At 39.9% G+C, this 16,488-nt stretch overlaps 1 protein-coding gene across 2 annotated transcripts in view; it reads left to right on the top strand.

Annotated features, from left to right (window-relative positions):
• The window catches only part of ABCC4 (ATP binding cassette subfamily C member 4), a 151,821-nt gene that overhangs the window by 125,561 nt on the left and 9,772 nt on the right, over positions 1-16,488 (top strand). For both annotated transcript variants that reach the window (XM_059818482.1, XM_059818476.1), the window contains one exon: positions 4,718-4,823. In XM_059818482.1, coding sequence (XP_059674465.1) covers positions 4,718-4,823 — 106 coding nt within the window. The remainder of the gene's footprint in view (positions 1-4,717; positions 4,824-16,488) is intronic.

Below are 16,488 nucleotides of genomic sequence, written 5' to 3'. Positions count from 1 at the left end.
GCACACATCGTATCAAGCACCTGGGATAGGAAACCATGGGGAGCTGCCGCCGGCTCTGGAGATACTCTGTCTTTCTTTGTTTTTCTGGCTCTTGATCTCTTTGCCTCAACTGCTGCTGCAACCGTGTCCCTTCTCCAGTTCAACCTGGAAGCAAACGTGAGAAGGCAGGGTTTGGGGGTGGGAGGAGGAGAGGGGAGGGGGAGATGCCATGAGGCAGTGGATGCGACAGCAGGGTGAGAAGTGTGCAGTGTACCTTCCTCAGGGCTGAGGGACTCCCCGCCATATTTCGCCAGCTTAGCTAGGCCATTCTTGTCTGCTGCTGGGTGAAGCTGAGCAAAGGAATGAAGGGAAGGAATTTGGAGTTCACCCTTCTCCATCCTTCTTACATCTTCCAGCTCTCATATGTACCCTTATTTCCCCCCTTGCTCCTTGTAGCTACCAGTGGCTCTGCATGCTGCAGGAGTGTCAGCGGTGCCATGCAGGAGAGGAGGAGCTTGCCGTAAAGAAGGTTGCCCTAAGTCAAACTACTTGCATGTTTTATGTGATGACTGACAGATGTTTAATTTGATCTTATCTTCTTGGTCCTGAAGCCGGCATTCTCACCCTGAAGAATGGAGTCATTTTAAAGCAGTTGAACCATTCTGTAAAGTTGTATGAAATCTGGAGCAGAAGAGCTGAAAATCTTTCTGTAGTCGCTTTGGTGATACATTGAAACAAAATCCTTAGTAATTGAGACTTTTTTTAAATACTGAGTAAGTTGAACTTACTAAGCATTCTGCGCGCTGACTACGGTATTATGTGTTAAATTGGATTTTTACTGCTTATAGAGGACAAAACTTTTTGGGACCGGTCCACTGCCACGTTTTTACATTGGTTGTTCATGGAGTCTGGTAAAAACAGCCATTGCACATAGTTCAGTTCATTAGCCAGCTTAACCTTGTAAGGTTTAACCTTTCGTTACATCTAACTCCTATCTGTAACTGTTTCTTTTCTGGACAAATTACCTGAAGCCACTCAGGAATTGTATAGAGTGAGATACGCTTCCAGGGCAATCGCAGGAGGACGTTAGGCTGAAGATAACGGCTTAGCCAGTATTCCTTTCAGCAGCTTGGTTGCTTCTTATTCAGGTCGTATTTATTCTTGCTCTTTAGATAGTTTTCTTTTTACACAGTCAACTAATTCAGGTTGCACCAGACCTTGGGTTGCTGTGAAACTTGGTGTTAGATCCTCAACCCGAGGTGCCAGTGGGACAGCTATACCACCATTTTGTGCTTTCTTATTGTACTGTTCCTTGTGATGGGGAGTATTGTGGTTCCCGTTTTCATATAATCAGATTAGGGTTGAGCATTTGTCATCCAGCAGCCCTGGTTTTGGTATTCAGGTTGCATCTTTGGTTTCTAATGTGCCTGAAAGATGATGGGGTTTGATCCACTGAGGTGGGTGATGGAATCACCTGGCGCTTGCCTGGCCCCTTTCTCAATGTGGGTAGGTGCCACAAAGGGTCCATTTATGCCCTGAAAAAAGGACAGAAATGCTGCTTCCTTTGGCACTTTTCTAGAGGGTAGACAGCTCTAATTGGTATGTGATATAGTCTCTACACTCTGTCAGCACGTAATTCTGTACACAGATCCTTTTCTTAGTCTTTTAGATTTTCTTGCCTTTCCTACCTTCTCTCTGAGATTCTCCTGGAGGGTACTGATGGTGCTTCTGCCTGCCACCCCAAAAACTATACTCCAAGATCTACCATGAACCTTAGAGAGGATCTGGTTGAATCCCTATCAGCTGACATGTCTGCATGAGATTTCATACCGTGATATTTGAAGATGGTGCTATTAGGTCTGTTTCTGATTACTTTGTAGTCTCATTTTAAAACATTTGTCACACCCACAATATGGCCAGCAGTTTCTTATTAGGGATAAGCTTATATTCAAGAAATACCTGCTTAAGATAATCATTTGATAGTATCTATCTAAGAATGAGAAATGGTTTCTATTGTAAATATAGGAAGAGGTGGCGCTGTAAGGAATGCAGGTAATAAAGGAAGGCATAATAAATGAATGCAGAGGACAGGGATGTTCAAGGATGAGGCATTCTCCTCAGATATCAGTAGGAATAACCTGAGAGTTACAAATCATTTAGAGCCCTTTAAAAAGTTGTTTTCGAAATTCCTGAGCAAGCTATGATTCTCTGTGCTCTGTAGTAGTTCTGCAGAAAACCTCACCTTGAGCTTGACTATAAAGAAAGAAAAAGGCTTTCTTTACATAATTCTAGGGAGTATTGAACCTTTTGTTTCTGTTTTGCTATTCTAACCATTGCAGAGAACACATCCTGCTGTCTATATAAGCCTCTTCCCTACTGAGTGTTTTCATGTATGGCTCTGATTTTTTTCTTTTGAAAGTAAGAGTAGTCAGATCATTGAGGCATTGCTGAGAAGACAGCAAAAAAAGATACATGCATTAACACTGGGGTGAAAACACTAGTATTGCTGTCATGTGGGACATTAACGATGAACAACTTCCTTTTCTTAAGGAGACTATTAAGACACAGGGCTAAAGAGCCTGGCTCTGTCCTGACTTCTCTTCCCCTCTCTTCCCCTGATTGCATACTGGCCGTGGTTCAAAAGGAGGAGTTAAGGAACACCTGCTTCTTTAGCTTCTTTTAGGAAGTAGGAGCAGAAGGGCCAAGCCTTCTCAGAGAACCAGGTTCTGGGCTGCAGTCTTAAGCTCATGACAGAGCTTCAACGTTTCTGTCCCCATATGAAGATGACAGTCAGCATGCATGGGAACTCTTACTTAACTGTTTATGTCTTCCTTCTCTCTGATGATTCGTCCTGTCATCAGCAGGGATCTGTCTACTCCTTTGTCATGCTGATTGCTTAAACTTAGTTTGTAATAGAAGTTATGTTCAATCCTTCAGAGCATGAGCTTGTGCTCTCTACTGTGGAAACTTAATGGTTACTCCATTCCTCTAAGTCATCCTGTTCTTCCAAAGTTGTCTTTGTCCACTTTTTATTGTTAGTGCCTCCTGACATGGTGGCATCAGAACCATTCTTTTTGCTTAATTTATGAAGCTACACCCAATATTTATCATGTGCAGACAGATTCAATGCAGAGTACTACTTCTGTCTAAAATATAATAATTTGTTAGAGGAAGACATGTGTTGCATGAATCTTTGTTGTATTTTATTTGAGTTTCCAGTTACTTTTAAAAATTTGAAGAATTAAGGCTTTGCAAGCAACTGGTTGAAGCTAACATGGCTGCCTAAATATATCAGTTTATCCAGGTATCTCCTTTGTCTTGTTTTAACTCTATCTACAGCATTTATTATTCTCCAGTCATTATATATAAAAGTACAATGTCACGTGTTAATAGAAATCCTGGAAATGAGACCCATGCCTTCAAGTGCCCGACTTCTAGGCTGGAGCTTCCTTGGTCCAATTAACCCCAGGATATTTTGAGTTCTTTGTGTCGTCCTTCTATCTTGGGTGAGAATTTTAGTTTCTGTACCTTTTTCTCCATTGTCACCACTCATCGGTTTTTTTGAAGGCTGGTGGTCAATATGTGAGTGTTCACATGGCCTGGCTTTGTGTCCAGGTTGGGAGCCAAGGCTTCCTGTGCAATGTGGGCTGTCAGGTGCCTCTAGAGGGCATTCATCACCTGATGGCTGCCTAAATCAGGTGCTCCAGTTCACCTTTCAGCCATGCCTTTTCCCTTTCATTGACTAAAGAGAGGACTATATAGATTTCCACATTTAATCCTGACTGGTATGCTCTAAGTTAGGTGGTGTCAATGCTTCTCTTGTACAGTTAGTTACTTGAATAATCTCCAGTTTTATGAGTATTGCACCTATTTTGCCCTAATGCTTCTTTATACAGCTAAAGAACATTTTAATGTCTTGTGTATCTTTCGGTATAATTTTATTTCCTTTTCACGGTTCTCAGCTTTATTTGTGACAGTTATCACTTTAACGCTCTACTTCAGTGTCTGTGCTCTAGCTTAGTTTTCATTCTTTACGAGTCTTATGTTTCCTCCTGATATCCTTTTCTTAGGTGGTTAATTCATATGGGAGGTCGAGGTTCTTAATTTGAAAGTTTTTATCCCTTTCCTTGGGTTGTGTGTTCCAGTTAATGCTTTTGATTTATGGAATATGCCAAGTTTTCTTTTTTCTATATTCAAGTTCTTGAGCTACTCCAGTCCTAGTTTAGATTACCAACCACCTCCTTTGTTTAATCCCCTTTTGCAGTTGAAATCAAGAACCTTAGTTATAGGCTGGTTTGTGTTTGTTCTTCAGTTGGTTTGCAATGAAGGATATTTACTTTTACCAACTTTTCTTTGCTGCTTGGACAAACTAAAGCTTGAAAGAAAATAAGTGACCTTTTTTTTTTAGTGTAGAAATCTGTAGGAATACCTGACTCTATAGAATTTTCCTCTTTCTGTAATCAAAGCCTGGGAAGTTAGTCTCCTGAAATGAAACCTACTGCTCTACGTGCAAGAAGAAACTCTTTCCGCCTCAAGTATTGGAGGATAGATTTTGGACTATGTGTCATGATATGCCTCCAAGTTATCTAATATAGCAAGAGGAAGAAGCACTGTTATGACTTCATAAGCATATTTCCTGCTATACAGTCATGTTTTATGAAGTCATAAAATCTGCCTGCCATTCAGTTATCAATGCAAACATCTAATTTTTGTCTGCATTTCTCTTGCTGTGTTTCAGAACAGATGAGTTCATTCAAAAGACGATCCGTGAAAAGTTTGCTCACTGCACAGTGCTGACCATTGCACACCGCTTGAACACCATTATCGACAGTGACAGGATTATGGTAAGAGAGTTAACTGCTTAAAATTATTTATTTTTTTTTCCTGAAGAAGAATAATAATGTTATTAACTCTTTCTTCTTAATTTTGATCCAAAAGTGGGCAGAGGTTTAAGTCGTACTTCAGAATTATCCTAGTTAACCTAGTTATCCTAGTTACTGTGATTGGCAACTCATAAAACTGTAGAAGTAATGACCTGAAAAGACTTCTTACATTGTTTGGCCCTGTGGTTTCCAACCTGCAAGGCATGAACCCATTGCAGGTGAGGTGCAGCAGCAGACCTGAGCAAATAAACTCTGCCAGCACTAGGAGCCTGTGGAGCCACACCCAAGAGGCTCTGGACAGAGTCAGCCGGATTCGGTCAGGTTTATTAATTCAGTCTCGGTGGGCTGAGGGAGGCAGTGACAATAGTTAGTGGTGTGGGATGTGTGAGGAGGAAGTGGTGGAGGTTCTGGGGCAGGAGACATGGAGGTAAGGAGGCAGCAGCTGCCCTGGGGCAAGGGTGGTGGTAGGAGAAGTGGAACTAGACTGGTGAGGTAATGAACATGGCCAGCTTTCTAAGGCAAGGTTCAAACAGAAAAGATGAAATACCACCAATCCAGCAGCCTCTGCCATCTTTGTTCCCAACAAAGCAGTGATATACACTGCCACTGTGAAATACCTTCTCTGCCATCTTGTCTGCCCCACAGCACATTGCACACACATAGAAATTAGGAAATACTTGCTGATTATTTTCATAAAGGCAATGGTTTTCCCTAGGCTCTCAGGAAATCAGGCTGGTTTGTGTCCTTGAAATGATGTGCAGCCTGCAGTTTTGCAATTTTCTGCAGTAGGAACAGGAGCCCTTTGCAAGCATTTTCTTCAGTCAGTTAATGAAGTAACTGACATAATGGGCAAACTGTGTTCATGAGTGAACTCAAATTTAACTGGGCTTCAAGCAGAAATCACCCTTCACCTCTCAGTGGTAACCTTAAAAAAAAAAATACTTTCTTCAACTCTTTTTTTGTGAAAATGAAGCATGTTCATTCTTTCCATGTTTTTTTTACTGGATGCTCAAAACATTTTAAAATCTGTGATTGAGTTACAATGGTTGCCTGAAGTACACAAAATGAAACAATTGGATCTACTGAGGTGAGTGGTGTTCTGAGGAGTAGAATAGAGCAGATTGTGAACTGGATGATTATAGTTTACTTACAAAGACAGAAACCAGCAGAACTGCCATAAGTAGTCATATAATTGCAAGCATTTAACGTATAATAAATAAATATTTTCTTCGCTAGTGAATACCTCCCCACAGGTCTAATGGATATGTTGGTGTTTTCTACAACTAAAGTGAACAAAAGACTTGTGAGGAAACAACTGTGACCTGATTAATAGCTGTGTGTGTTTGTTAGCTGTCCAAAGGGATTTCTGTGGGTTTTGGTTCGTTAACTACCATTAACATGTTATGCACAGAATGCTCTTTCCATGAAGATGTTTTCTTAGTTTTACCTTTAATATCATGCAGTTGTAATGAAAACTAGATGCTTTATTTACTTTTTTGCCAAAAATTATTGGAACAAAGCGTAGAAATTGCCCTTCTCCTCAAACTGCTCGGTATTATTACCAACTATATAGCTACTCTACTGCATTTTTAGAGTTTGTACATTATTCTTAACCTTATGTTGTTTCTGTTTAGCCACTATTAAGATTTCTAGTTTCCTAAAAGTCCATTTATGTTCATATGTTGTCTAATACAGTCTTTTTTAATGCCTTTGACCTCTTTAGAGTATTGAGGAACAGATTTGCAAGATGTGCCTTTGAGTCCGCAGTCATTAGTAACTCTTAAATATTTTTCTATTTCTTAAATATTTTCTTAAATATTTTTTCTTTCTACATTGCTCCATTTTGATCTTCTTACAGATTTATGTAATTTTGGGGGGGAGAAAGGAGGGTGAGAAGCGTAGAACAGAAAAAAGGAGGAAACTGACGTATGTGACCCCTTAACAAACCTGTTTTCTTGACATCCTTATTCAGTTATTGATTCTGTACCCGGACAAATCAGAAATATGATTGCATATTTAGAAAGATCAGAGTTATGGCAGGTGTGCTTTTGTTACACTTTTAATTACTTGGTTTACTCAGGCATGGTAATGCCTGAGTGAGAATGTAGAAGAATTTTGGAAGAATAAGAAAAATGTGCATTAAAAATGCAAGGAAAAAGAATATCCCTTTAGAAGACTAACTATTAATGAATACAATAAAAACAGCATTCATGAAAAATTAATCGTTTACTTAAATATCACAAAAATTGAGAAGACTCAGCTAAAGAAAGCTTTGAGTGTATTTTAAAATTTGGTTAGTCAATAATGTGTGTTAGTAATTCACAAATTTAACTTGATGCAGATTCTTTTTTTAAGAGTGAAAATGCACAAACTGAAGTGCATTGTTTTTCCATTACGCAGTATTATTAAAAATCCTGGGTTTGTTTCTCCTTTAACTGAGACTGCTAGGTGCAATAATGCCTTTATATGCCATCCCAGGTCTCTGTTGTTTGCTATCATGGTAAGTTTGTCAGAAAATGAGGGAAGAACAACAAAGATGGAACTTGGCAGTTGGAATATTAACAACTGTCTTTTGACAAATAATGAGTAAAGTTATTTTTCAAACAAATTTTCAGCAAACTTGTTCAACTCTTCTAATTCAATCATGAAAGTCCAAGCCCATTCCTGAACAACTATACACAACCTGAACATAAACTAGAGTTTCCCTCCCTTCCCATTGAATCAGATTGAAAGGAACCTCAGGAGGTCTCTAGTCTAACCTCCTGCTCAAACCAGGGTCAGCACTAATTTCAGATCAGGTTGCTCGGGGCTTTTTCCAGTTGGGTCTTGAAAACCTTGAAAGATGGAGATTCCACACTCTCTCTGGGCAACCTGTCCCAATGCTTAATTATTTGCCATGAAATCTTTTTTTCCTTATATCCAGTTGAAGCCTCCCTTCAGTTTATGGCAATTGTTTCTTGTTTACCCACTGTGTATCTCACTAAAGAGCCTGCTTCTGTCTTCTCAGTAACTTCCTTGTAGGTATGGGAAGATTGCTGTTAAGTCCCCTGAAGCCATCTGTTCTCCAGGGTGAACAAGCCCTTCTCCGTCAGCCTCCCCTCACAGGTCAAGTGCTCCAGTCCACTGACCCACCCTGGTGACCCTATTTAGAACTTGCTCCAATTCACTCTCGTCTTTCTTGTACTGAGGGGTCAAAACTGGTCACTGTATTCCAAATCTGATCTGATGAGTGCTGAATAAAGCAATTCCCTTGACCTGCACTCCTTTTGATACCCATGGCACACTGCTTGACTCCTGTTTAGCTTACTGAACCCCAGCACCCCACCTCCTTTTCAGCACTGCTGATGCGCAGGCAATTACTCCCCAGCTGCTACCGATGCAGGGGGTCAGTCCATTCCAGATTCAGGACTTTGCATCTGTCATTGTGGAGTGTCATGAAGTTCATGCTGACCTATTCCTTTAGCCTGTCTAGATCTAAGTAGCTTTGAATATCAACCCTGTCTTAAGTGTATTGACTGCAATCCCCAGTTTGGCGTTGTCCACAAGCTTTTAATTTAATTCAATGTGATTGCTGGTTAAAGCAGAACTTTCCAAAAAGAAAGTGTTCACCTTTAGGGTGAATCCAAACATTAAAAAAAAAAATTAGAACAAAAAATAATTTTGAGAAAGTCATGAGAAAATGTCATGTTGGATGAGTATGGAAATAGGAACTGAACGTGAACTGTTGCATGTCTGCTCACACCCATCATAATAACTGGTTCTATTTTAGAAGAGAAGAAAAGCCTACTGGAAGAGGAAAAAAAAAGAACAGAATACATTTTATACAACTGTAGACAAATCTGGCCTCAGGAGTTGTTTTAATTCTCATCTGTTCCATTCCCAAAACCATACCTCTGGTTTCATAATCCAGGTCACGCCTTAAGAGTATTTCCATTATATCTATCTTAGTGATAAACACATTTTATCAGAACTTCAAACGCTTAAAATCATTGAGGGAAGAGCTGTATTGTGTAACGTGATACTCTCTAACCCAATCACCTCAATGAGTAATACTACATTGCACTTGCATAGGACCTTTCATCTGGAAATTGTAACGCTCTTTACAAACATTAATTAATTAAACTTCAAACACCTGGGTGAGATAGGGAAGTATCCATACAATCTTTGGAACCAAAGTTGGAAAGACTTGTAAAGTCAGACCATCAAATAATACTACCATAAAATTATAATCCAGTGGTTTTCAAGCTTTTTTTTTGCTTTTTTTTTTTGCTTTTTTTTCTTTTCTTCCCTCTGTGCTGCTCCAGAGTCTCATAGGACATTTTCTCATTCCTTTTTCTTCATTAGTTCGAGAACCCAAGTTGTAACTCCTCCCGTCAGGTGCTAGCAGTACCCGTTTTAGCTCTTTGGCACAGGCAGCTGCCCCCCTCCCTGGCGGAAGGGGAAGATGGGATAAATGCTGCAGTTGCCTCTTCTGTGATGGCAAATCCTGGCAGAAGCTCAGCTCAGTCTTGCTCCGCTGGCCCCTTATTCCACATAGCTTCCCCACCACCACAACAGCTGCTTCTCTGTCCTGTCCTCACCTTAGAGGGTGAGGGCCTTTTACCTAAATTGCATCTGCAGCTCACGAAACTCAGCCAGGAGCAGCCTAGGGCAGCCAAGAGGCACCACTCCCAAGACTTCCAGTGGGATCTTGTAAAATCCCCATCACCCACTCCTCCCCCTCCTCTCTGCTTCCTTCTCCAGGTTGAGAAATACTTTTTAGAGACTGTGCTCTTACAGTGGGGAAAACAGAAGCATACAGAAATTACAGCTCACGCAGGGACATAGTGGATCAGTAGCAAATTAAGTATATGCATCTGGCAAGAGCCTGATGCAGTTGTTTGCTCTATATGCTATGCCATGGTCTCTCTGTAGGAAAGCCACAGAGTAGTCAAAACTTGCGCATTTTCCAAGGACAAGGATGTTTCTCCACAGAGACTTTTCATATCAGTGCAATACTTCTTTGAAATGGAAACTCTTTATGCAAGCAGAACTTGATCTAGTAATTAAAAACTGTCATTCAAATAGGAAGTTTTTGATGAAGAGAATCATGGGAAGAGATTTGATTTATTTATGGGAAAACCTGTTGTGGTTACATTCTGAAATGGCTAATATTCAGGGTAACAATACAATGTACTTCACAGCCAGACTTGAGTTGTTTTTTTGGTCAATAGAAAATGACTTCCCACGTCTTTCCGGTAAGCCTCCCTCGTTCAGTTGTTCTCATTTTTCTGACATTACGTTTACCGTGGTGGAACATCTGGGCCTCATAAACCAGGCACCGTGTTTCATGCACCGTAGACATCTAACCTCAGCAGGGCAATTAGTCCACCAAGAGTAGGTGTAAGCATCTTGAAAGCAAAGGGGAAACTCTGGAGAGAGATCCAGGCAGTTTGCATGGTGAAAGGGGAGTCACCTACAGCTAGACAGAAAATGCTATGCAGTAGACAAAGTCTGAGCACTTGTCTCTCTCTAGAGTTCTGGTATCTGACTCAGTGTTGCATATTACTATCCTGCATCCATCCAGTTCGAGATGAGGCAATGGTGTTAATAGACACCTAAGCAAACATGATAGTGATGGCAATGCTGCCTTTCCTTAGCATGGGTATGACGGCATTCTTCCAGGAAGTGCAGAAATCTGTGCTCTACATTGTCCTCCGTCTGAGGAGGCCTGGAGACAATACTCCCCATTCCCAGGAAGATGCCATGCCCACCAGCGTACACAGGGCAGTCAGGTTAAGGCCACTCTCCACCCTTCCTTTTGAAGCATTGTCTTGCCAGAAATGCAAGAGTCATGAAGCTAGAGGGAGAATAAGCATGAGGGAGTCTGAATCTGCAGCCCAGTGAGAAGCAGAGCTCTTGAAGGAGTTGGGGAGCCTCAGCTGCCCTACTGATACCTTCATGTGAGCTTTTGCTGCAGTGGCCCAGCTTCAGATGGAGATGGGGAAAACATAGGAAGGTAGTGGTGGTACATTTAAGTTAGTAGTACTGAGTTAAAGCCGTAAATGCTGTGGCTTATTGGCTGTTCTTTTGGTGGCTTTTTTGCCACTTATTTAAATATCATTGCTGGAAAACAAATGTGTTTTACAGTGAATCTTAGACATTCTGTTTAGGGGGTATTATGTAAGTCACAAGATACAGAAATGTGCAGTCCTAGTTGTAGAACAGTTCTTTGTGAAAACTGTGCGAGTTACCATTGGTGTTGACTCTCATCTTAAGTACGTACCTGTAGGACTGTTTCTTTGGTGGAGAGCTACCTGCTGTCAGATGCAGGCCCTCAAGTGCATAAGATGTCTATGAGAGGTCAACTGGCAAGACCATAAATTTTCCTGGAGCCCGGCATGGTAAAACCTGAAACTTTGTGAAAACTAGAAGTAATTAGGGCTACATTCAGAGCTGTTGTTTAGTCCTTCAGAATTCTAAAGTAGGAGAACTGCAAGGGTATAAAATGGGTATTTTTATTGTTCTGTAACACAGAGCTTAAAGGGTTTTTGACCTTATATTAGCTCAGTATCTGGAGTGTGGTGAAATATTATTGGATATTATACTTGTGCTATTGAAGTCTATTCTGTTAAAAGATTATAAAGGGAGCTTAATGGATTATAGTAGCTTGAATGAAAGCCAAATTTTCAAAACTAGGGATCAGGTCTCCAAAGATACTTAGGCACCTAATTATTCATAGAAACCTTGAAGTACCTTGTGGATCTGAATCGGGTAATCCACAGTAAAGTTGCTACATTCATATTTGTGCACCTGCTGTCATTATTCAAAAGGAACAAACACTAATAAAACTCCTTTTTTGACTAAGCCTCTGTCTTGAAAATATGGTCTAGGGAATATTAGAACTAAATTTATTATTTTTTTATTCAACCTAAGAAAAACCCCAGCTGTTCTGTGGGACCAGTCTCTTGGGTAAAGAAATGCTAAGATAAGAATATGAAGGATCATCACAGAAGGGGACCTGCATGGAGCAGAAGATAGAAATTAATGGTGATAGGTGAGATGCCTTGCAGAGGGGAGGTGAAAGAGTACTTAGTCTCAGCATACCTGAATATCAGTATGTACACAGCAAAAACATAGCTTGTTTACATGTGTTCTATAAGGTGACTGGTAAATTGTCCAGATTTTCAGGATCCAGACAATGAAATGTGAAAATTTAGGAAAGATCTCAACACTTAACTATAAGGGTTGATGAAATATTTCAGGGAGACTCTTCGGAGTTTTAATCAGTTCCACCAGATGGTGTGTGTGATTAATGCCAACCTACCTACTTGGCTCTTGGCTGTGTTGGAGCCCATCTGGCCAACTGATGGAGAGCAGAGGGCCTGGGAACCGTAAGGTTTTTCCTTTCATTTGGTAACTCAAGACTTGCAGAGTTTCTGGAAGAGCTGAGCATTTAGCAAGGGAATTTTCAGAAATGATCAGTTTTGTTTTGAATCTGAACAAAGGCAATTCCCACCACTCCCAGATCTTCTGAAACTGGGTTGATGTTTAGCAAACCAAAAGGGAAAACCAGATCCTTCCATGTTCTTTCTAGGAATTTAATATTTGAGTTCAACAAATATGAACAGTGAACACATTGTTTTCAAAGCTGAGCAATTTATGCATCTTTACCATTAAGAAAAGATATTATACTGATGTTTAGGCCAGGTTTTGCATAAAATACTGAGCTGTGTGCCATGGTCATGTATCAGAGCAAGTGTTGTCAGCTGAAATAAAGTGTCTGTGACAGCTGTAAATATCACACCTGGCCCAGCTGTGTCTAAAATGAGTCAAAATCCCAATGAGCTTGAAAAGATACTAGGATTGTTGATTGTTTTTGCCAGTTTTAAGCCACACCTCTCCAAAACATTGGCATCTTTGAGTTCTTAAAAAGTGCTCCCATTTCAAGAGGGCTGCCCAACAAGATTCTTCTTTTGCCTAAATAAAACAACTAATTATTGAGGCAGTACTTCAGCTGGGAGCATTCAAATGAAGAGCTGGATTTGAATTTCTGCAGGAAGTGAAGCCAATGTTTGATGAACCTTGATCTCTCATTCTGTCAGGCATTTGTGTGTGAATGTGTTTCCATCAGTATAAGGACAGGATGGTTGGATCGTGTTTCTTTAAAGACAATGGTATGGAATCCAGACCATATGAGAAATAGTAACACATCTTTAGAGAATGATTTTTTGCTCTCTCCAAAATACTGTATTACTGTTTAAAAGCAAATTAGCACAGGACATGCTGATGGCTGATGCTTTCAGCAGAGCGTTTCTGATAAGGTAAAACTCTGTGCATGGCAGCTGAGCCACAAGTTCATTGTCATCAGAAACTGATAAAACCAAGAGACATGCCCAGTCATCTGCAACAATATTCCTTAACCTCTTGAAAAGTATAATATTCTTGTAGCTTATCTAACTTTCTAAGACCCTCAAAAGCCTTATTAAAGAGTGGGATTTCTTAAGCTGAAGTATATCTTCTATCACTTCAGGGCCACATTCGAGCCATTCTGCAATCCTGATTGAGAAATTTGGCTTTACAGTGATGGAAACAGTCATTACTGATTGACCAAGGGAGAGTTTTGTCAGCATGTACAGCTGTTGGTAAGAACTGGCATGAGGGTCCCTTCACACTCTCTAAGGGAAAGGTTGAACTTGCACTGGTATATCAGGTGTTTTGAGGTGAGGAAACCGAACAATACAAGAAACATCTGCAGTGACTCGTTAACAGGTTTCTTTCCTCCAACAAGATACGGAAGGACTTAATATTGGATGATTATCAGTAGAATAAGACTCATTACTACATACACAATCGATATTTTTTCCCACAATGTTTCAGCCAGTTTACAATGGCGTGCCATCAGATGGAGAAAAAGAAGGTAGATGTTTAAGCCTCTGCAAGAAAAATAAAGATAACTTATATGTGGAACAGTTTACCAGGCAGCGCTGCATGCTCAATTTTCCCTAAGTTATAGCTCAAGAATAATTTCAGTTTAAAGAAAGCCACTATTTCTGGTTACAGAACAACATGTCTGAAGTTGCCTTTTCTGTGAAGCAGGGGAAGGTGGGTGGGTGGTACATGTCAAATCCCAGTGACCAGTGGCAGATTTGGCATTGTTGCAGCAAAGTTAAGCTCTGCTGAGGTGAAATATTTGGAAAGTCTGAAAATAATAATTCAGATTATAAGAAGGTAAATGCCCAAGTGTGCTCTGCTTTGTTTGTACACACGATCTATGAAATGTACATTATTTGACACCAAATTTGTCTGGAGTTACTGGTAGAGTAATTTGTATAGGAACCCTGAAGGAGCTTGGGGAATGCTTAGATTAAACCTGAAGACTAAAAAAAACAAAACAAAAAAAAAAAAACCCCAAATTCAAAGACAGCCAAACAAAGCTCCACCATCAAAAATTAAAAAAAAAAAAAAAGAGGGGAGGGGGGGAAAAAAAGTAAAAGAAAAACCCCTTAAAAAGAAAAAAAACCCAACTTTAAAATGTTTCCTGAGTTATTTGCAGCCTTCTCAATGTTCTTCGATGTTTGCAAACCTGTTTAGATAGGTTGATATTTATAAATGATTCTTTAGAGAAGTATGTACATGTTTCTGATCTGTTTTGACAAACCATGATGAGACGGAAGAGGCAGAACATGCTTGCATCTGAACTTAATGCCAACTGGAGCACAGGCTGTTGACTCTTTCCCACAAAGCTATGTATTGTCTTGGGTAAATATATTTCTTGTAATATGATGTAACCAGAAGCATCTCCTGAATATTCTCTTCTTCCCAGGACTTTATTGAAGATCATCTTGATGTATGCTCTCTGAGGAAAACATTGTTCAAAGTTGTACTCCTAGCGGAGTTTTGAACTTTAATAATAATTTTGTTGTTTGGTGATGTCTTCTCCAAGTCTAAATTAAATCAGATGTATTCCCTAGGAGATAATTTGCTTGAATTATTTTCCTTTTGAATAGGAAATAAAAACATTTATGATCAACTCTTAAATGTCCCATTTTCCCTCTGGCTTTATGGTGAAGATGAACGTGAATAGGAATACTAGTCATTCCTCAATAATAATTGAAATAAATTCCCATGCCCCCCTCCTCTGTTGCTGAACACTTCCAACCTTGGACTGTTTTTTTTCTCAGAATGTTTTATAACTATTGTTCTCTTGGTTTGTCTGCTTTTGCTGCTGAAAGTTAGAAAATGCAGGATTTAGAACTTTCTTTTTTGTGTCTATGGATAGCCATCAGTACATGGTATTTGTTACAGTGGTTTTAAAGGTCCATGTTCTTTCTCTTTCTGCAGCTAATGACACTTCTTTCACTTATATTAATCCACACACAAAATTTTAATTCATTACAAAATGAATGTTTGCTTTTCCAAGGTCCTGTGTAACAGAACAATATAGATTAGTTGCAGGAATCAGCAGGCAGAAAAGGTGCTGTCCTGGTTCTGCTGCCTAGGTCTCTGCTGGAAACTGGACTATCTTGGGTGTAGTTTCTCTCTTTTCTTTGTGAAATAGATCTCTGATTTGTTTTTCACCATTTTATGTTTTCCTTTTTGTCTTCCGTCCCCTGCTTTTTTGTCATGGTCAATACGTTAAACTATGAAGCTATGGAATGGAAATACTGCAAAGTTTGGCCTTTTTTGGGGGGGGACCTAGGCAAAGTGGAGGTAAATACCCTGGTAGGGTACAGATGAGGCAAAATGGACAACTATTTTGTAGTTGCTAAATCTTATACAGATTTAGTTCAGCAACGTTTTTGTGGCATAGGCAAATAGTCCTTCTGTGCTAGCTAGAGTTAACATAAGCAACACATTTAAATGGCTAATACTCCATTTTCATGTTTGCCTTTGCAGCTCAGTCAAATTCAAATACTTTTTTTCTGTTTCTCTGTCCTTCCCTGCTGTGTTTTTAATCTCACTCTTTCTATGTTATTCTGTGCCTCTACATCAAACAAAGTGCTGTTCAAAACTATGTTGCCTTCTACCCAACATGGTGCTTATACTTCTGAAAAAATCACAGCTGGGATGAGCAGTCACTGCCCCAGACTATTCAACCAGGATGAAACATTAGATGGAGTGGAATTAGGTGGCATGAGAGGATTTTACTCAAGAATATAGCATTTGAGCCCTGTTTGAACTTAAGATGTCTGAATAGTACTGCTTGAGTAGGGATGATTTGGGTAGCTGTAAGTAAAGAGAAGTTTCACCTTACGCAAGGACATGAGCAAATTCCATTGAGTAAGAAGTTTCCTGCTTGCTTTCTTTTGCATGATCACCAGCAGCCAATTTTGTACATTTTGTATGGTTGGAGTTACTCTGCCACTTGAGAAAATCCTGTTGAAGTCATAAGTATGTGACTACAAAGGCAAGAACAGTGCAGGTGAGGTAAAAGAATCTGCCAGTGCAAAACAGTGGAGAATCTCACCCTGGTTTACGTATGACTACTTTGGGCTTATATAGCTGTTTTGTGTTTGTTTTTATTTTACTCTGGTCTGTCTGAGTATTTCACAGGCAGTTAACTCCCACAGAGTGATTATGAGTCTTTATTTGGTCTGTTTTACAACGAGTCGGACCAAGGAGCTGAAAAGTTGAAAGGTTTGTC

Source organism: Gavia stellata, chromosome 1, assembly GCF_030936135.1.
Source record: "Gavia stellata isolate bGavSte3 chromosome 1, bGavSte3.hap2, whole genome shotgun sequence".
Lineage (NCBI taxonomy): Eukaryota > Metazoa > Chordata > Aves > Gaviiformes > Gaviidae > Gavia > Gavia stellata.
The sequence above is the reverse complement of the archived record's forward strand: the minus strand, read 5'-3'. Positions and strand labels throughout refer to the sequence as shown.